The 22,207-nt window shown below is 40.4% G+C and overlaps 1 protein-coding gene across 4 annotated transcripts in view; it reads right to left on the reverse strand.

Annotated features, from left to right (window-relative positions):
* Positions 1 to 22,207, reverse strand: part of CACUL1 (CDK2 associated cullin domain 1) — a 53,589-nt gene that overhangs the window by 18,653 nt on the left and 12,729 nt on the right. For 3 of the 4 annotated variants that reach the window (XM_065672369.1, XM_065672366.1, XM_065672365.1), the window contains exons 4-5: positions 12,227 to 12,322; positions 5,611 to 5,713 (exon numbers count right to left, since the gene is read on the reverse strand). In XM_065672369.1, the coding sequence (XP_065528441.1) occupies positions 5,611 to 5,713; positions 12,227 to 12,322 (199 nt within the window). The remainder of the gene's footprint in view (positions 1 to 5,610; positions 5,714 to 12,226; positions 12,323 to 22,207) is intronic. The other variant, XM_065672368.1, reaches the window with a different exon arrangement.

Raw genomic sequence — 22,207 nt, forward strand, 5'->3', positions numbered from 1 at the left:
AATTTGGTGGCCTTCTATGATGGGGCTACAGAATTGACGGATAAGGGTAAAGCAGTTGATGTCATCTACCTGGACTTGTGCAAAGCATTTGACACTGTCCCACACGACATCCTTCTCTCTAAATTGGAGAGACATCAATTCGATAGGTGGACCACTCGGTGGATAAAGAACTGGCTGGATGGCCGCACGCAAAGAGTTGTGGTCAATGGCTCGATGTCCGCTGGAGACCGGTAACGAGTGGTGTCCCTCAGGGATCGGTGTTGGGACTGGCCTTGTTTAACATCTTCGTCGCTGACATGGACAGTGGGATTGAGTGTGCCCTCAGCAAGTTTGCCGATGACACCAAGCTGTGTGGTCCAGTTGATATGCTGGAGGGAAGGGATGCCATCCAGAGGGACCTTGACACGCTTGTGAGGTGGGCTGATGCCAACCTTATGAAGTTCAACCATGACAAGTGCAAGGTCCTACACCTGGGTCGGAGCAATCCCAGGCACAGCTACAGGTTGAGCAGAGAAGAGATTCAGAGCGGCCCTGCGGACAAGGACTTGGGGGTGCTGGGCGATGAGAAAATGAACATGAGCCAGCTGCAGTGTGCACTCGCAGCCCAGAAAGCCAACCATATCCTGGGCTGCATCAAAAGGAGCGTGACCAGCAGGTCGAAGGAGGTGATCCTGCCTCTCTACTCTGCTCTTGTGAGACCTCACCTGGAGCATTGTGTGCAATTCTGGTGTCCTCAACATAAAAAGGACATGGAACTGCTGGAACAAGTCCAGAAGAGGCCACAAGTCTGATCAGGGACTGGAGCACCTCCCGTATGAAGGCAGGCTGAGGAAGTTGGGGCTGTTCAGCCTGGAGAAGAGAAGGCTGCGTGGAGACCTCATAGCAGCCTTCCAGTATCTGAAGGGGGCCTGTAGGGATGCTGGGGAGGGACTCTTCATCAGGGACTGTAGTGACAGGACAAGGGGTAACGGGTTAAAACTTAAACAGGGGAAGTTTAGATTGGATCTAAGGAGGAAATTCTTTCCTGTTAGGGTGGTGAGGCACTGGAATGGGTTGCCCAGGGAGGCTGTGAATGCTCCATCTCTGGCAGTGCTCAAGGCCACACGGGACAGAGCCATGGGTGGCATGGTTTAGTTGGAGACGTCCCTGCGCATGGCAGGGGGGGTGGAACTTGATTATCTTAAGGTCCTTTTCAACCCTAACTATTCTATTGAATTCTATGAATATAAATAATACATTTTTACACTGGGTTTTAGCTCTGAACTCACACAAGCACTGACATGGAAAGCTACACTCAACAGTTGCCTACATGCTATTAAGAATCTACAGACAGATAACCAACTGCTCTGTATGCTCAGGTTTCAGTAGCTGATTCTGTACTTATCTTGATATACATCACACACAAAAATCTGAGACATTCAGCAGCTGAAACCTAATGCTTTAATCCTCAACGATCATTCTGCCTACACTTCATATTTTCGAGCCTATACTCTAGTTCTGAATCAGTAAGTTTCAGGGAATTGCCTCATTCACAGGTGTCACGGTTTAAACCCAACCACAAACCTCGTTCACTCACTCCCCCCCACTTATTGCCCTCCCCCTGCTCCTGGAGGGACAGAGAGGAGAATCGAAAAGAATGCAACTCCCACAGGTTGAGATAAGAACAGTTTAGTAACTAAGGTATAACACAAATCACTACTGCTACCACCAATAATAATAATGCTAAAGGAAACAACAAGGGAAGAGAATACAACACCTCAACACCAGCCGACCAATAACTCACCCCACTCCCTCCAGCCAAGTACCGACCGATACCTCATCCAACCCTGCAGTCCCTCGCCCTTCCTGGTAACTCCCCGTTACATCCTGGGCACGCCGTGCTGTGGTATGGAATACCTCTTTGGTCAGTTTGGGTCAGGTGTCCTGTCTCTGCTTCCTCCCAGCTTTCCCTCCTCCCTGGCAGAGCATGAGGCTCAGAAAGTCCTTGGTCAGACCAAACGTTTGAGCAGCAACTGAAAACATCATCGTTATCAGCGCTGTTCCCAGGCCAAAAAATGAAAACATAGCACTGCACTAGCTACTAAGAAAGAGAAAAATGACTGCTACTGCTGAACCCAGGACAACAGGCCATGTTCTCACCATGGATCCTGATAACAATGTTCAGACTCATGAAGTCTTGGTCCCTCTTTATTGCATAGCATTTTCACCATGGCCTGAAAGATTTCCTTTCTTCTGGGAAAAAAGGACCTGTTTTATGATCTCTTCCTGACACAGCAGATCAAAGATGGGGACACAGGAAACTCAGGTCTAAGCTACCAGAAAAGACAGTGGCTGCATAAGAAGAAAAAATCCCATGTATATCTGAATTTTCCTGCTTATAAATCATCTCATGCAGGACTCCAGCAGGAACAAAGGTAACATTCTCCACCACCCCTTCCCTAGTGACAAGGGGGTATTATCTGCACCTTCCCCCCATCCTATTTCTGAATCTTCTTGTAAATAAGATGCTGTATCTTTCCTTCTTACATTCAGTTAAGTAATTCTGCACATAGCAACTTCTCCCAAGCCATTTAACACCGCAGCCTTATCTGCAAGAGCCAGCTTTGGCTTTGTAAGGAAAATAACCAGGTTATATTCACTTAGTTCAAATGTATCCACTTTAATTTCAAGAGCATTGACTCAATAAGTATGTGTGAATGTAAAAGTGTTTCACAAACACAACTGTGTATATGGATCTGTGTATTATTTCTTTTTATGTATTAACTGCTCATAAGTGCTCTAGATAAAAGAGCATTGTGGAGGTTTTTTAATAAACATTTCCTCTATCAAATAAATGGAGCCAAATCGGTGTTTAGGCAGGCAAAATTTGTTCAAGTAAAGCTCACTTAAGCAATATTTCTTCTGTAGGTAATGAATTCACACCTCAATCACTCTATTTCTGCAACTAAGTGCTCAGGTAAGTGCTCCCACCACAGAGACCATTTTACCAGGAGTTCATTTTGCATCTTCCTGTACTCAACCACACAGCATGGGGACTTGGGCTGTCTCAACGAGTGGGAGTTTGAGCAAGATCAAACACTAAGGAAGAGATCTCTGCTGCACTGCTTCTCTGACTTTATTTATCCCCATCTTTTGAAGTAGAGCAGGAACTTTTTCTTTCAGAAAAAGAACCTGAAATGTACTCACAGTCCTCCCTGAACACAACTTCAAATACAAATGCCAGCTTGCAGGCTCTGACAGAAAGACAAGATACTACAAACAAATCTTCCTTTGTTCAAAAAACACAGCAACAAATTTCAAGAGCAAAAGCAGATGCTATTCTTGTCCTCTGAGTCCAGCCCACAAACAGATTAAACCTATTTTGTTGTTTGCTTTTCAAAATAGAGGCAAGGCATGCTGCTTCTCACTCAAGTGGCAGCTGCAGCATCTATAAAACAGCCCCTGGATTCCATTTCTCTATATAGATCACAATTTCAGTGACTTTCATTTCCTAAGCATACCCACTCTAAACCTTATTCCTCCCCTCCCCATAATATAAAAATCTATTTTCTGTTGAACTAAATCTATATAAAATGTCAGGAAACAGCACCACACACTGACAATGTGGCAGTAATTAACAAACACTGACTTGCATGCTATTTTCACATAGCCCTCACACTTCCGAAGATTAAGGTAATATTCTTTCCTATTATGACCTGAATTACAGCAAGCGAGAAAGAACAGCCAAGAATGGCAGAAAATAATACAAGTTTTTCAGCACCTCTACAGGACAATAATAGAGAGGGACCATGTGCTACATGTCCTTAATAATTTCCCAGGGAACTGATAGCAAGCTTAGAATTTTCTTTATGCATACTTTAACTCAATTTAAAAACCCCATTATCCAAGACTTAAGCAAGTCAGGTCATGGTCAGGAGTTTATACACACCCATATGTATCAATCACCTTACTTAGTAAGATAAAAACCTAAATAACTTAGTTTTAATAAGCTGATGGTAAGACTCAAATGAAACCCAAGGAAATTGCTCATTAAATAACAGACCCCCATACACAGCAACCCCACTGATGATAGCTTACTTTTCCAATTATTTTCCTTCTGCAACTACAACAGAGCTGGATAGAAGTATTTCAGATTTCATGCACACACAACCACAGGTATTTCCTTTCAATAGTTCCACCTATAATTACTATTTGATTTTCATACTTATGTTCTAAAGACGTGACCAGCATGACCTTTCCTTTGTCACTGAAAAAACCCAAATCACATTAATGTTTTCATTGCCTGAAAAATGCATATACTTAGAATTAAATGTACTTAATTTTACGGCAGGATCAGCTGAGTTTTCCATGATCTTGTTGCAGCAATAATCTTACCAGATTTCATGATACTCTTTGGCACACAATAAAACATCAGTCCCATGGGTGGGCATTCCTCATTGTCCTGCTACTTCCAAAGTAATCTGATCTGCTACATGGCTAACGGCTCTTCTTAGTGATTTTTTTCCAAATAGGAACAACAAGATGGCATCAAAGCTGATCATCTCACATCATTCCAGGCTACCAGGCTCCTTGACCTGAGGGTAGGCACCTTGTTCACCCACTCTTCTCCAAGAAGGCCAAAACACACTGACCCTAAGAAGCTTAACAAAGCTCCTCTCCTCCAGCTCTTCACTGGAGAGAGAAAGGCATTGATACCCAAAAGTAAAGACAAAAGAAGGAATATACTTCACTCATCGTCCACCCTTTGGTCTCTGTTTAGCATACAGATAACTGCTTCAGAGCAAAGAGGAGGGGACCAGCTAGATGGAAACAGAGATGCTGCAGCAGGGGTGGGTTACAAACGGGAGTACACTAGGCTAGGTACTGAACTCAGCCCAGGACACAGGAACTATCCAGCTGCACAAAGCATCTACAATTGCAATTCTCTCAGCCCTGCTGCTCAACTGCTCACCGCTTTCTCAACTCCATGTGTGATTATCTCCACCTTTGCTAACTGCCCTTTCAAGGGACTAACCAGGCCACTACCTAGGTCCTTAAGCTCACACAACCACATAGAGAGCATGTTGTAAGCTAACTCAGCAGTCCACCACAGGGGTTACCCACAGGAGCACTTAACAGGAAGTTTCATCACTTGAAACATATTCTATTTGCATTAACCCATTAGCTTCACAGAGAAAGTGCTGCCAGCAGTATGCACTTCACTAACTGGCAGGGAGTACTCGAGTACATCATGTCAGTAACGCCAGTGGTGTCACAATTCTCTGACCACATCACATTCTTAACGATACCTGTCAATATTTTGATGCTGAAATTAAAGAGTAACAGCATAAGCAACAGCACAATAAAACATTTGTTGTCATCATCAGAAATCCTAAGGGAAAACGAAGATTTGTTCCCCCAGATACCCAACAAAACCCTGACTTCATACAAGGTCATTCTCTGAAAAAGCACGCCACATTTTTTCATGTGGATGACCTAAAAAGGAATTTGTATTTAAGTTTACTAACCATTCGTCATTTTCTTCCTATTTGCTGTAGATTTCTGCAATATCTGAAAGCACTGTGGTTTTCCAGACTCCCATTGTAAGAAAAATTCAATAGGTTTACTTACGCATTAGGTTGTAAATGTGCTTTTCTGCAACATGTTCCGTAAACAGCTTTATAAGGTCATCTTTTAAGTCTCTGTTAAGCTTGGTTTCTATGTAAAATTTATTCTGGAAAATAAGACAGAAGTTTCCAAGTTTGTTTTTCATAACAGCAAATAAATTACACTTACTTATCCAGAAATAAAAATAGAATTTAAAGCTGCAGAATATTTGACCTGTAAAGTGCTTCCTCAGTGACTGTATTCATACTAAATAGAACATTCCTGTACAATAAAAACACCCCCAGGTATTTAAAATTAAGAATGTAAGTGGTACTACTGGTAACAAGCATGCTTACAGACAGGGATGCGCGCCCCCCCCCCCCCATCTACACATGTATCTCCATACTGATCCAGACTGGGGAGTTTGTAGGAAAAAACACTTCATTTTAGAACTTTATAAATGCTCTAACTCCAAAATAGGGTTGGAAATAATGTTTGCAACAAAACAAAGCATTTTTTACCAGTATCTAAAAGCAACTAAGCCATCAAAATAGGTATGTTACAATAACAAATCACCAGTACAACTATTCACTTCTGTCTGGTTCATTGCTAATCCCAGAGAATAGCTGGTCAGAATTCATCAACTGTGGCAATAAGCGACACATACAGATCTTTACAAAACTGAACTACATTGGAATTTTTAGGATTCAATTACCTCAACCCATTCAGCATTAATAATAAATTCACCTTTTCAACTACATTGGAATTTTTAGGATTCCATTACCTCAACCCACTCAGCATTAATAATAAATTCACCTTTTCAACCTTCAAAGGAAATTCTATTCTTGAGTTCCTTGAGGACCTCTATAACTAATGTACTATTTAGTGTTATTCCTCAGTTCCCAGCCTGCAATTAATAGTAAGAGTTCTTGTCTGTTATTTTATTCATAGGTGGGTTTGAAATGCTGGGAAAAATAATTGTTTCAAGATAAATCTCCCATTGTCACAACATTAACATGGAAGTAGAACAACTGAAATCATCTGGACACCATGTGTAAAAGAGTTCAATAGATACTGTAATGGAAAATCAACTTAATGAAAAATAATGCACTGAAGCACTTAACAGATTTACTAGAGGAAGGGACCTCTTAAGGGAGAAAGGTTTTTCCACACTTTAAATCAAGTTGTTCTCCTGTTCACAAACACATTTAGCATAATTGGAACAAGCCCTTGGAACACTATTAGAGAAATCCCGAAATTTCTTTTTGTGAAACCCATTTTCTTGGCCATTACAAAACTGTACACATAACATAAACTGACCACGCAGAAACCACTTACATTTTCAAGGCAAGTATTCAGCAGCATTTACCTTTAATGAAAACTGAACCTACTGGAACAAAAGCAATGTGAGGGCTGAATACCTGCCCCTACTGAAGTTTAGGTTTGTTGCAGTAATGGGTAACAATCGAGACTTTTTTAAAGATATAGTAGCTTCCTACTGACAGTTCCCTCCCTACCAGCAGAGGTGTTATCAAAGGCTATTACTGAGTTGTTTTCCCCCTCACCTTGACCTGTTCTTTGAGCAGAGGTTGAGAGAAAGGCTGTAGTATTTTTGGTCAATGGTGAATTGCCATTGCAAGAGAAATTCACAGCAAGTGAAGATACACATCATAGAATCATAGAATAGTTAGGGTTGGAAAGCACCTTAAGATCATCCAGTTCCAACCCTCTGCAGCAGGCAGGGATGCCTCACACCAGACCATGTCACCCAAGGCTCTGTCCAACCTAGCCTTCATCTCAGAAGCATTAAGCTACACACCATACTACAGTCTTTCATCAGACCTAGCTTCCTAAACCATTTCCACCTTGAGCTTCCTGACCACATGCTACCATGTACCTACCGGTGCCACACACAGGAGTGACCAGAGCATCTCAGCACAGGTCTACTGACATGAACCAAACCTGACAATGCCAGACTACTGATTTTCATGAGTAGTTAGCTTAAGGAAAGAGCTTACTCTGGTCCCTTCCCAGGCTAATGACTTTTTTACATGAAAATCAGTTGGCAACAAGTGCAAACTGTGATGCTTCCTTTTGTTCAATTGAAAAGCCTATGCCTTAAGTTTCATAACTAGAAAAGCAACAAAAATCCCCAGCAGCTTCAAGCAGAAGAGTTACAACAGAGTGCTTAACATGGAACAACTGTAAAATATTCTTCACGTTTGCTCACTTGGAAGCACCTTTCCAAAAAGATGTTACACTTGTATGAATGAAAAATCATCTAACCTCAGTACTTTGCTTCCAATGCACAGGGCTGAAAGGAGATAGCAGAAGAGTTGTCAGCTTTCCTGTTCTCTTTAGTGGAGATGTCACTACCTAGGCTGTACCAGTATTTCTTTAAGTGTATTAAGTCACCTACAGGTCTAACTGACAGGAGAAGGTAAGCAGGTATCAGTAACTGAGAAAGTCAGAGACGATATAAGCTTTTTTCCACAAAACACCATATCACATAAGGCAGATGTTAAAAAATGCAGTTGTGTTAATATTAAGAGATCAATAAATACTTGAAAGAGAAAAAACAATGTATAAGAACACTTAACTCATCCACATGTATATATACACACACATATATTTGTGTATACAGACACACATGAAATGCCCTCTAGATAATAAGCAACAAAGTGATACCACCCAGTAAGAATAGTAGTATTTTAAAGGTAATGAAAACATTCTTAACTATTCTAAAACCACAGTGCTCACAAACATTAGGCTCATTTAAAACCACAAGATCATAGGTTTTCAGCTCCATCTCCAAGTATAATTAACAACTGAGAACCTATTAGAAAAACAAGTACCTCATCTAAAAGCTGATTTTAATTTTTCCTGAAGTGGAAATACGATTTTTATCCATTCATGTGTGCAGCATGCTGGGATAGGTGCAATCTGTGAGCATGCAGAATAACCTCATTTAGATTTACAAAGCAAACACTTATCCACTAGGAATCATTCTTATGAATAAAGCCCCATGTGCCGAACTGCTTCTAGTTTAATTTGCTTTATTTGCAGTTACACCCTGGAGCTTCTGAAGGACCTGAAGCATTTTGAAGGGACAAAAGTGCTTCGAGTCTCCATGCTTTCTTGAGAAGTCCACTGTGTTCAGCCTCAGAAGAGAAGGCTGCGTGAAGACCTCAGAGCAGCCTTCCAGTATCTGAAGGGGGCCTATAGGGATGCTGGGGAGAGACTCTTCATTAGGGACTGTAGTGACAGGACAAGGGGTAAAGGGCTCAAACTTACAGGGGAAGTTTAGATTGGATATAAGGAGGAAATTATTTACTGTTAGGGTGGTGAGGCACTGGAATGGGTTGCCCAGGGAGGTTGTGAATGCTCCATCCCTGGTGGTGTTCAAGGCCAGACTGGACGAAGCCTTGGGTGAGGTGATTTAGTGTGAGGTGTCCCTGCCCATGGCAGGGGGGTTGGAACTGGATGATCTTAGGGTCCTTTCCAACCCTAACTATTCTATGATTTGGGTGTCCTCAACATAAGACCGGAAAAATCCATCACCACATGAAAACATAAACCCATTGGTGTGACTTGCAGAAAAAGGAAACAGAAAACTCCCTCAACTGCGAAGTCAGCCCTCTCAACCATCACTCAGGATTTGAAACACACCTTGGTCACCATATACAAGCAGGTTAACAAAACACCTTTCCTGTATTCCCACCATTCACACACATGAATATGGTTTGGTACCCATCAGGAAGAAGAACAGTGCAGGTGTTGACATCAAAACACAGAAATAAGCCTAAGGAAAAATTCTTGGTCTTTTTTGGCCACCAAGGGACAAAACCATGTTTCAGTTGTACAAAAAAACCCTTTAGCTTTCCCTCAGCTTCATTCATTTTAAATTTTTAAACGCATATTAAAAGTTTTCCTAAGCAGCAGCATAATCATCCTTTCAGAACTAAGTTTATCAGTGCAACTCAACAGCCTTGGAAACTCCTGATTACTGCAATCACACATCAGTACTGAAAAAGGAAATCCCTGCATCTCTGCTAAAGAGGCAGAGCCCAACAACTTAGTCCTCTTCACTTAAAAAGACACTGAAAATAACTATTAAATAACTGCAAAGCTGCAATTTGTACTGTAGGATAATCAGACTTTTACCTCTTGCAATTGTTTTTTAATTCTATTTTCTTGTCTGAATAAAGGAAACTGCTGAAAGAAAACTTGATTAGACCCTAAAATATAAAATTGCAAGAGTAGCTGTACATAAAAGTACTTCCAAACACATACAAAAAAAAACCTGAACGCTTTTCATCCTGACTTCCCCAAGTATATTTTCCATATCATGTACAGCACTGATTAATAAATTATTTTAGAGAACAAGTATGACACTTAATTTGACATCACTCTTCAAAATTAGCTATATATCTGAGCCAGCTCAGTATTGCATACGGCAGCAAAAGGGACTAATATGTAAGTCACCACCTTTACTTCAAAAGGGCTTTTAAGAAAGATGGGGACAGGCACTGCAGCAGTGCCTGTTGTGATAGGACATGGGGTAATGGTTTTAAGCTGAAAAAGGGTAGTTTTAAACTAGATAAGAAATTCTTTACAATGAGACATTGGCACAGCTGCCCAGAGAAGCAGCAGATGCCCCATCCCTGAAAACATCCAAGGCCAGCTTGGACAGGACTCTGAGCAGCCTAATCGTTGAAGATGTGTCTCCTCATTGCAGGGGAAGTTGGACTAGATGACCTTTACAGGTCCTTTCCCACCCAAACCATTTATGGTAACTCTCAGGCCTAACTTGAATTAAGTCAGGCCAGGATGGACAGGGCTTGGAGCAACCTGCTCTAGTGGAAGGTATTCCTGCCCATGGTGCAGGGGTTGGAACTGGATGAGCTTAAAGGTCTCTTCCAACCCAAACCAATTCATCGATTGTATGAAATGGAAAAGTGTTTGCAGAAACAGAATTTTACTGCTAGAAGAATTCACTAGTCATGCTTTAAAGAAGCTTCTCCTTTAAGTCAAGAGAGTACTTTCTCTTTTCTTCATTCTGAAATAAAATATAAAACCTCTATTCATTTTACAGGGCTGTTTATTACCCATTAACTATTTTTTACAATGTTTAGATATCAGACTCAAACTCTAAAAATGAAAGGATGAGATACAGACTCCTCATTTGAAGATACAAACATGATATCACAACTGTGCACAAAGAAGGATACAGAAATCCATTCAGCAATTATACCTTGCCTAGTCATATAAATATAGCTTATAATGATAAAACCTGTCTGATTATGTCTATCATGAACATTGTCTAGATGATTGTTACACAGTCTTAATTGTTAAAGATAGATTTTGACCTCTGTGATGGAACAGCTTATCTCCATTTGTAAATGGATATTAAATTATGAGACCTCTTAAACACCTGCCTGCAATAAACAAGTTAAGCACACATGGGTGAATAAATGGCTAGAATATAAAAATATCTGAATGCAACAGAGGGGAAAACAGTCTCTTCCTAGTTTTTCTCCAGGATTTTATAACAGGAACAAGGAGAAAAATACAAAATCAGCACCAGGGACACAGCTCTTTGCTTACAAGTAAAGCTGTGGCAACTGCATTTCATTCTGTATTAACGAGAGAAAAGAGCAATTAGAAGACATCCAGTTCAAGGCAGCCAAATTCCCCTTTTAATGCAATAAACCTGCATGGCTGCACTATGCCAAAAGACTGTAGCAAGTTACCCGGTTTCAGACACTTTCTGTGAGACAGTATATCCTTCTAATAGATAATGTTTCCCAAACTTTGGGAAGCTGCCAATGAGAATAATTTCAAAGAGTTTGAGATTTATTTAATCTAAATCAGTTTAAATACTTCCTTTTCTTTTAAAAAAGTTTCTCTCCCAACAAATATTTCCTTTCTTTCTCTTACTTCTAAGTGTTGCCAATGCAAGGATGGTTTCCAGGAGAAGGGCAAAATTCAAGCTTAAGTTATTCACTACATTAAAAAAAGGCAATAAAAGTCTTCACACTTTGGCAAAAATTATGCAAACCATAAAGTTCTTGAAACACGTAGAAGACACTGAATTACAAATTCAGCATGACAAACATAGCCAATGGTTTCTGAACCTCTGTGAGTAATGCCTGACAGTGCTATGAACTTAACTTTGTCTTCCCCCAGTCAAGACTCTAAATTGCTTTATCAAGTGACACACATTTCCAAGAGACATTTCTTTCTGTTTTGTCTGAATCTATGCAATTTAAAAGCAAGAGACAATCATCTTTGCAACCCGCCCAAAGTACTAAGCCAACACAGAAACAAGCCACTAAACTATCTCAAATAATGACCTAACTATTTGGACAGCTTTTTTTCCAAACAAAATAAAAACCATTCCCCTCACTCCTAGGAAAGAAATATTAGGGCAGAAAGCAACTGCAAAATGCTACATTTAAAAGCACAGCTCCCCTTTCTTCTCCCCACAATCGGTACTGTTATGCAGGCAGCAAAAGCAGGCATGAGTCATAAGCGCTACAAGTTACAAATCATTACAGCTGCATTTTATTCTTTTCAGTTTCAGTCAATATCTTGTGTATGGACATACTTTATTTGAAAAGAATTTTCTAAAACTTACCATATATATGAAAAGAGGCACAATGCTCTGCAATGCTCCCATATACTGTCCAAGAGCTACGTTAAATCTTTCAATATAGAGATCTGGAGGGCTGGCCTGCAAGAAACCGTAAAAGTCAGGTTGTAATTTGAACAAGAGAAAGATCTGGAACAGCATGGGCTATGCTTTCATAGCAAACTCAAAACACTACAAAGTATTTGATACACTAAGTCCACACAAAGCAAGCCACACATCATTCCAGAGTTTCTGCTAGAACTCCCTCCAGCAAAACAGGTTTCTTCAGCAACTGATTTTTGCCTAGGACTATATGTCAGTGCCCAGCAAAAGGTCCATCCTATAGGAAATACAGTATTCCTGTAACAAACTAGCAGTTAGCATATTCAAATAAAAGCACTTATTAAAGACCAGACCTTTGTTTTGAAATATCTATCACTCCTAGAACCCATAAGCAATATGCAACAAGTGCTGCAGTGTGTGTTCCTAACCCCTGGGGGCTTCTACCCCAAGACAGCTGGGTGGCATTAAGCTGCTGCTTTGCATCTGAAGTGGCAAGTGGCACATCCTCCAGCTCCAGGGAATGCTGTTCCTCATAGAAAACACGTATATTTTTTGGTTGGGTCACTTAAGGCAAGACAAGTATTCAGGGAGCTGACCTGGAGGGACTATGAAGCAATGTCTTCAGACAGAGCTCTGCAACTGGCATCCTGCACTCCAGATGAGGCTCTCTAACATCTACTGCAGCCCTGCAAAACACAGCATTACCCTGTGGCCCCAAGCAAAACTCTGCTACATAAAACCTGAATGTGCTAACTTTATAATAGTGCTTGTAGAGCCCACATCGACAGCACTGCTATTTTCTGTGTACAATACCATCTTTCCCAAAGGAAGAGCTAAGGGAGCTAAAAGGATCTGTTCTGCAGCAAACTAAGTTGAAGTGAGAAGGGAACCAGACAAATGGGAAACACAAGCCACTGTTTCTTTCATAAATACTTATTTGGAGGGATGCAGGGTTGCTGTGTAAAGAGCATTCAGGAGTGCACTTACATGCCCAGGGATAGGAGCGGAGCTGGGGTAACATGTTCCTCACATTGTGCTCTGCCTCTGGCCCAACTCCTGCTTCCCCTGTTACAGTCTTTTCAGAGGACTGTGGGCAGCTGCCTACATTTCTACTGTTCATACACGTACACACACCTACACACTCGCAAGGACAAAGCATTGCTTGCTAATGAGAAATAAAACTTCTTTTCCCTCACACCACTTTCCTCTTTGACAGTGCCAAGCCAGAGGAGGATGGAGAAAGCAGAAGTGACTGGGACTTTGCAATGCAACAAAACAAGCTCAAAGATTTTCCCAAGCCAAAGCATCCGTGGTGTGAGAAACACCCCAGGCTAGCTGCACCTCCACCACCTTATAGGAATTTAAAGCTCTTATCTCTATGAAGCTGATTTTTCATCCTTCACATGGACATTCACCAGGGCCCCGAAAGAACAGGTAAAATTTATGCTGACTTTCTGCTCTGTTAACTATTCTAAATTGATCAAAGGTTTCTTCCCTTTAAACTAGCTTCTTTTGCCTCCCTCCTTAATATGCTTAATGAACACATGGGTAATTTTTCACAGCAAACACCGATACAGTGCAAACGTTTCAGAAAGGAAAGCAAAACTGGCAAAGGAATAAAGAGTGTTATCCCATATGCGGTTGCTAAATATTATATATGGCTATTCCTCATTTTGATCAGAAGTTTTTAATCTTACTGCAGAAAGAGCTCTCAGGGGTGGGCAAACAAATTTTAGTTCAAAATGCCAACAATGTATAAAAGTGGCTATGAACTCCAAGGATTCCCTTTAACATACAGTTACATATATAATTTGTTGCAAATAACATGCAGTGAAATACGCATTTCTAAGCAGTATGTATTCCTGCTTCACTCCTTTTTAACCTCAACTTTAAATATGGTTAAACTCCGGTTTGTAAAGCTGGTATACAGCTTCTAAGATCAAAGAAAAAGGTACGTTCTGCCTCAAAGAACAAAGAAAAGAGACAAAAGGAGACCATAGCCTGACATAGGGCACCACTCTTCTCACTGACATTTTGCACTTTTCGTTAACAAAATAGAGAGACAGAAGTTGTCTGGATGCTGCATGATTTAATCCCATGAACTGATTCTAGGCAACAATACAGAGCCAGGCTGCCACTCTTTTTACAGGGGACATTAAGGATTGATATCTTTTTCCTCCACTGAGGATGAAACCTCTGCTAGCTCACCTCACAAAGCCTATGTCACACTGGGAGACACTAAGAGGCATAACAACTGCACACCTCAAAACAACCTTTAACAGAGGATACCTGGAAGATCTTCACCACCACCACATTGCAACCAAGTGCAATGCTCTAGATAAGGACAAAAAAAAAAGCTAAGTCCTCACAGCTTAAGGGTAAGCATTTACTGGCTTCAGGCAAGTATCAGGCCTTGGTCTTAAACTCTGGAATGCAAAATCATGGTGTTAACTGCTTTACCAGCATGAGATGAAGCCTTTCAGTTGAATTCTCCTGGTAACATTTCATGTCAAGTCTCAACAGCCAAGACATTAATAGCAAAGCACGTACTACCTAACCCTGCTTAATTCAGAAAGAAGCTTGACAATCAAACTCTCTTCAGCTATCACTTGGCTTGTAAACTAACAAAAACCCCAAGCCAATGAGAAATCAATACTAGTATTTCCACAGCTCTCCTATGAATGATCATGGGCTGTTTTCTGTTCATTACGGTGTTACTGTATGGCTGCTCAAACTGCCAGACCAAAATCAATTACTTTGAGCACAGGAACTTCCTCCATATCTCTATAGTCACATTAATAAAATAGTAACTGCAGCGGGAGTGGCTTTATATAAGCTACTGAATTTTCAATTATGAATTTTATAAGCTAAAATGCAGCACCTGGCACCAAATGTATGAGTAAATAGATGTTGCTAAGATTTTCTATTAACTGGCTATCATTAAAGTAGATCTGGACTTTAAAAACTGTATTTATTCTGCTATAGCTATTAAAAAAGAAACCACTTAGGCTGACATTTTTCACTCTTGGTCTGAGTCCAGAAAACAGAACACACACATTCAGCTGTTTTAATTACAGGGGTGGGATAGGAAGAATTAAGCATGACATTTAAGTCTTGCAACCCTCCAGAAAATATTACATCTTTAAATCCACTCCTATCTTACCTAAGGGATATAATACAGAAGGTATTCAAAGAAAGAAAAATACACCTCTAGTCTAAGGTTTTCCAGGAAGTAAGAGGACTCCTGGTTGCTTCGCTCCCATCCTGAATCCTATTAAACTGTCAATTCAGTTGCTTTGGGTTTTTTTAAGACACTCTAGACAGGCAGACAGCTTAAATCCGCTCCTACATCTGCTCTCACCTACCACTCATAGGCTTAAGAATAGTTTTCTAGTAGCAACTATACAGTGTGTCTGTCCATGGGAGCACTGAACATTTGGTCAGGTTTCTCAAACTGTGATGCCGTTGCATTTACTTAACACCTTCAGCCTGGTTTTGAGTCAACTACTTCTTAGCATAAAATACTATGGCTGCTATTAAAAACTGATGTTAAAGACGTCATCTAAAGTCATGCTAAAGACATCCTTACACACCACAGCAAACATCTCAGCACCAAGAGAAATGAGAAGAAACAAAACACATTTGAGAAAGGGTAACATGCAAGACAGACATCTTCAAACAGAACAAGCAATCAGAGAGCCAGTATACTAAATTACCTTTCCCTGACTTGAAATCTAACATCTAGGCATTACAATGAACTTGTGGGCAACAAACTGCATACATGAAAAAGATGTGGGTTTTTCAGTTTGAATATCATTAGCTGAACATACAAATGAAACCATAAGACATGGTGCTGGCTCAAGACAACTCAGAAGTGGCTCACAAGAAAGAAACAGTGACGACAGTTCTTTGCTTGAGGAACACAAAGTTAATCTGTTTATGAATAGTCGTCTGGCACAATCAGCAATATATTTGGCAAAGCTTTCATTCCTACACTGAATGGGCAGCTCCATTTTCCTGGGAACATGCTCACTGCCAAGATACCAGCACGCATGCTGCAGCATCTCTCCCATGCGTGCCAAGTGAAAAGGGAGAATGACTCCATAAATTTACCTGCTATTCATGCAAGTGGTCTGAATCTTTTAAACCACTTTCTGTTCTTTCCCAAGAAAATGTAATTTGTTCACTTTGCCTTGCAGACAATTTATGTGATGCTCACATTTACCTCACAAGACAAGGAGACTATTAAAACTTTTTACAAAGACCAGAAATAAAGCCAAAGTACAAGTCATTCAGAGACAGACAGTCTTCCTAACCACATCTGCACTCAAAGCTGTTCAAAGCTCAACAGCATCATGACACACTCTGGTGTAACTGTCTTCAAGTAGAGGGGGCACATATAGGGCATGCTTCTGTTTCCATTCTACGTATCTATAAAACAAAAAAAACATTGTATCTAAGGACCGTCACAACTTTGTTTAGTATCAAGAAAACTTCCGAAGCTTTGCTACCCAGTAAATACATACTTGTTTGTGCTATATTTACTTGTATCTTTCTGTATCAGGGTCTGCAGGACCCAGTGTAGTGTGTCAAGGAATTCAAAATGACTTCAGCAATACAAGCCTTTTCAAAAAGCAGCAGGCAAGGAGGTTCTTCTCAGGTTAGCTTGCTCATGACAACGTCAATTTTAATAGCAAGTCTGGCAATAGAGTGACTTCTACCTCAACTCAAAAACCATCTTTTTGATGTCCACACATGAACAAGCACACATTTCTGACACTTCTGGCTTTTACAGTCTGAGTTTTAATACAGATCATTCATTTGATCTGATTCAATTCAGTGATTCACAGAAGCAAAGGCTTGTTTCACACACGATTAAGCAATCTTCCCCCAGCAAAACAGATGGATAAATGCGTACAGCACTTGATGTTTGATGGGGCTTTTTTTTTCTTTTAAATATTATGGACTCCAAAAACAGCCAGTCTGAGTCTCCTCTATAAAAAAAAAGGACTGTTGATACTAACAGATCATAAAGTTGACCCCAATGGACTTTAAGAAATGCTAGCAATTTAACATATTGAGTAAGAAAAGAGATAGGAAACGCAAGTACTCAATTTTCCTTTTCCACCTCTATTTCTGATCTTTTCTATAGGTAGAACATAGGGGAGGCAGTTTTGTTTTCTATATAATTGCTTTAAGAAACTACTGCAACTATGGAAATTATTTCAGGAAATCAACTAAGTCCAAATTAAGGTGAATTTGAGTGTCATTATAAGAGAGAAGACATGAATCCAGAAGAAGATTCACTAGTCCTCATTTAGCTAGCAAGTCAGGTGATACCCATACAAACACTGTAGTGTAAGAATGGGCTTCTTCACATGGATGGAGTATATCCCCTGGCTCCCATAAGTAGATTACTAAAGTCTAATCATAACTTCATTAGCAATCTGATTTACTGAGATCACACAAAAACCAGCCACAGATGATGTTCCATCTTACAGACTGGCTTAACCGTTTCACTACAATACAGCACTATGTAAAGGTACTGTAATCAGTGTACCTTGGAAAGAAAGCAAAATATATCTACAACACAATCTGGGGTAAAATTACCTGAAAATATAAACATCAAAAACTGCTATGAGATGGTACCCAGTAGATAAGTCTGCCCATAGCCAGAAGTTCAGTTTTACATTCCCTCAAAGCAATACTTGGATGCACTTTCATACCACCCTGACTATATGCAAAGCTCCCAAGGTAAATGCGACAAGTGACTTAAGCTTCATGTTTTTACTCCTGTAATCAGGAGAAATACTGGAAGTTACACAACTGTTTCTAAAAGACGAGTAAGAAAGTTCAGAACCTCATCTGAAGTTTGGAGTAAGGCCTTTGTATTTATCATGTTCGTGCTTCAGAAAGAGTTGGGGCAGGAAATAAGACTCCTCATCACTGGATGGCAAAACTCCATATAATCACAGGGAACAAATGAAATGTGAGACAGAAAAGGAGAAAAAGGCAAGAAAGGAACAGATTGTCTATAACAGATAATGCTGACACTCTTTAAGAAGAGATGGCAACAGTGATGTGATACAAGGCATCAGTTCCCAGAGATTTGGCAGACCCCAAAACATGGCTTTTATAGGAACCTGACACCAAGGCATATTCTCCCAAGGAAATAATAGGTGAGAAGATATTTTCCTGCCCTGCAATGACCGGTTTGAGAGCTGATGAGACAGAAGGCTGAGAAGTTTAGTATGAGGCAGGAAAGATTTCTGGCATCGCACAGCGAAGACCCTAACCCTACAGGTCCTTGAGGCCACACAGCAACTATGCAAATTATCTACCAACACAAGTGACTGCTCAGTTCAGTCATGTTCATTATAAAAAAAACTTATTATTCATACCAAAAAAAAACCCTCCAAAACCACATAAATAGCAAACAATAGATTGCTTTTTCCTCTTTCCTCTAAATAAAATCAGGGTACAACACGACTTTGCAGCTCAGTTCTCTCCTAAAGGAATTACTGTGATTATTCTAACTAAAATGAAAATATTCACTGCACTTGCACAAAAAAGCTCCTTCTGCCATGGGCATTCTCACTGTCAATGCTTAAAATACCTTCAGTGTCTTTTGCTGAGGAGATATGTAATGGTCAAAGTACTTGATTTTACATGACTTTATCAGAGTGCATAAGTTTAGCCACAAACACAACTGCCTAACACAAATACAGTTTTATTCATTTTACAGAGAGATCTATGTAATTCAAAAGCATATGTGCCTATGTATCCGCCCTACCTCGTACATCTCAATGACTCAGCACTTAGCCACAAAATCAGCTGTCGTTATTTTAAACCACAACATAATGGGCTATGGCCATTACCAGTAAAGTGTCCAAATAAAGTATGTTGGAAAAATCATCTGTATACAACAGGCTTCACAGGCCTCAAGACAACAGGAAACATTTGTGCACTTGTGTTTTCTGCCGCCACCTTTTTGTTAAGCACACAAAATCCAAAATTCTGATCAACTCAAAAATCAGCGAAATTTCATTCTCAGTTACTGGAACCTCCCCATGACAAAGCTCAGTCTTTATTAATACAGAGAAGCTCATCCGGACATCAAGTGCAAGAAAGGAAAGCGATTCTGGCTCAGTTTCTCCAGAACTGAAACACCCTGAAGACAGGACCATTTGCTTATACACATAGTAAGGAGGGAGCTAGGAATATCTTGGGATATAGGAGGCCCCATATCAAAGAGCTGACAGTCTGATGACAAGCAATTAATCTCTATCTCAGCAGGCAACGGTCACTGCTTTTCACCCCATGTCTAATATGCAGGGAATAGATGAGCCCACCCATATTTTCATAATGCCCCTGCCACCACCAAAAAGTACATTTTTTGAAGGTGGAAATCTATGAAGCAGACCCTGAGGAATTCAGGTGGTGACAAACACCATAAATAGGGAGTTTCTGCAACGAATGCAACACAGAAAGATTAACTCCAGAAAGGCTGGAACCCTGCAAGAGCAAGTCTGAACAGTCCTCGGAGATGCTCCCACTTTTACTATTTAGTATCTGACACATTTATTGCTTTTGCTGCTGATGAGTGGTTCTTGGAGGATACAGCTTGCTCTGGCATGTTGGTTACATGCAGATATTCTGCCATCCACCCGCCATTAAACTGTTGCACCTCTATGCAAAGAAGTTGCTTGGCTTGTTCAGAATAAGACACTGCATTTGCCTGCCGCTTCAGTTTTCATGATCATCTGCACAAACCAACACTCCTGCTTATAATGGGCTACATTTGCATCTCTGCATGTAAAACAAAATGAAAAATAAAAGTTATCTTGCATCAAATCACACCTTGCCAATTAAACAGAACTCTCTCTCCATTAGACTGAATATTGCTGGCAGGTGGAATGAGTCTGTGTCAGAGAAAGCAAAGCACCACATATTGTGCATTGAAAGGATTCACATATACAGGGTTTTTTAATTTGTTTGCCTGTGTAAACCAAAAACTTTTAGGGGACCAGCATTAACAAAGTCATTTGCTGTTGTTGCTAAAGATCTCATACTGCATTTTCAACCTAAACCCCAAGTGACTGTCACCAAAATGTATTGAGATCAAAGAAGTATCAGGATAATAAAGTATATTGTAGTAATTTCTTAAGAGTAAATTTCACAGCCCATTGCTAAAACAGTTTCTCTATAGGACCATTTTCTAAGCCACAGGAGTTTGACTTCAAGCAGTTCAAAAAGATGGATTTATCATCCAAAACCAAAGTCATGTTCTCGTCAGACAAAACTGATGTAACACACTCAAAGATGGTATCATATCACAGTCTTCTTGTAACCTGCCACAAGGTGTGTCTAACCTACGTAAGGAAACTTTTGCAAGACGAAGATTGCATTGAACAGCTCTCAATTATTCTTTCAGAGGCTGACATTCAGAAGGCAGCCTTGGTTTTAGGCATGGACTGGATGGGAACCTAGCTGAGGGTTGACTTCCTCTCATGATAGAGAGACATAACAAAGCACTTTTTTTATCAAAGTGTATTAGTAGAGTATACATGTTTATGTTCATTGTGACTTTTTGTCCAAAGAGGCAGGAAAACATGAGGGTGAAGCTGTTCTATGACCTTTACACTTGGCTGCACGAGGGCCAATGCTCCCGGTGTGGACAACAGCGAGATCATAAGAAACTGCACAGCCCCATGAGTAAACAGCTACAGATATGGCATAAAGCCAGTTGTTTTCCTAAGGCTATAAAGGCAGGACCCTCTTGTGGCCAAATCCAGAGCCTCACCTGTGCGTGGATGCACCATGGAGGAATTTTCGCAGCTACCTGAGACTCCCGGCATTGGCTGCAACAGGGCTTCCCAGCTTGAAGTGTGGGCCTGGATAATGCTTCAGTGGTATTTGGTGATATGTTTCTTCTCAGTCTCTGTTCGTTCTCTCTCTATGCTGTAACGATCTGATGCATTGCTAACTCTCCTCTGTACTTTACTCTCAATATGTATCTCTCTGATTTGCTTCCTTGTACATATTTACTGTATATATAGAGATACATACCAAATTTGCATTTGTGTGCTTGTTTGCTTTGGTATGCTTGTTTAATAAACTGTGCATAAGATACAGTTAGTGTGTGGTCATTTTGTGGTGTACCCTGCCTGTCAGCAGAACAAGGCAGAAGCATTTAGTGCATATATGTGTCAAATCAAACACTAAAAGCAGCTGCCTCAGTCAGCTTTGAAACCTCAGAGGAAACAATCAAGGACTACCACAGAGTAAAGCCATGGGATGTGTATCAAAGAACTGGCCAAATCTGTACAGCTGCAATGATTTGTAGTTCTCACAAGCTGAAGAAAAATGTACAGGTTGCACCAGCTCAGCAGAAGCAAGGGAAGGCTTTGTTTTAAATACTACATCCATCTACTCTGACCATTTCTTACAGAACAGTGAAGCTGTCATTCCCCAAGGAAAAAAGGAATTCTAAAAGAGAATAGCAACAAAGAACCTACTTCAAGATGACCTACATAATTCATAGTCAAAGACTGCTCCCAAAATTGCCCATTGAATGCAAGGAGGTTAGTTTTCTTTATAAGAAAAGCAACAAGAGGAAAAGAGTGAAATGAGAAGTAAATCAGAGTACTCACAGTGCTATGTATTTTCATGGGAATGCATGTTTAGCCAGAAGTACCTAAAGCAGTTAAAAGTAGTAAAACTGCTTCTGACTAACAGATGTTAGTTATCAGTTCTCAGAATCACTGAAGGAGCTGCTGCAGTTTAGGGTTCCTTTAAACGTGCATCTCTATTTGATGCACTGCAAGTCAGTTGTGGAAGTGACAAGAGCTGCAGGGTAATAAAATAGCATTGGTGCTACAGCAGTGACAATTTCAAGAATATGTTTGGATATTCTAGCCCAAA

Source organism: Lathamus discolor, chromosome 3 (assembly GCF_037157495.1).
Source record: "Lathamus discolor isolate bLatDis1 chromosome 3, bLatDis1.hap1, whole genome shotgun sequence".
In the NCBI taxonomy this organism is placed as follows: domain Eukaryota; kingdom Metazoa; phylum Chordata; class Aves; order Psittaciformes; family Psittacidae; genus Lathamus; species Lathamus discolor.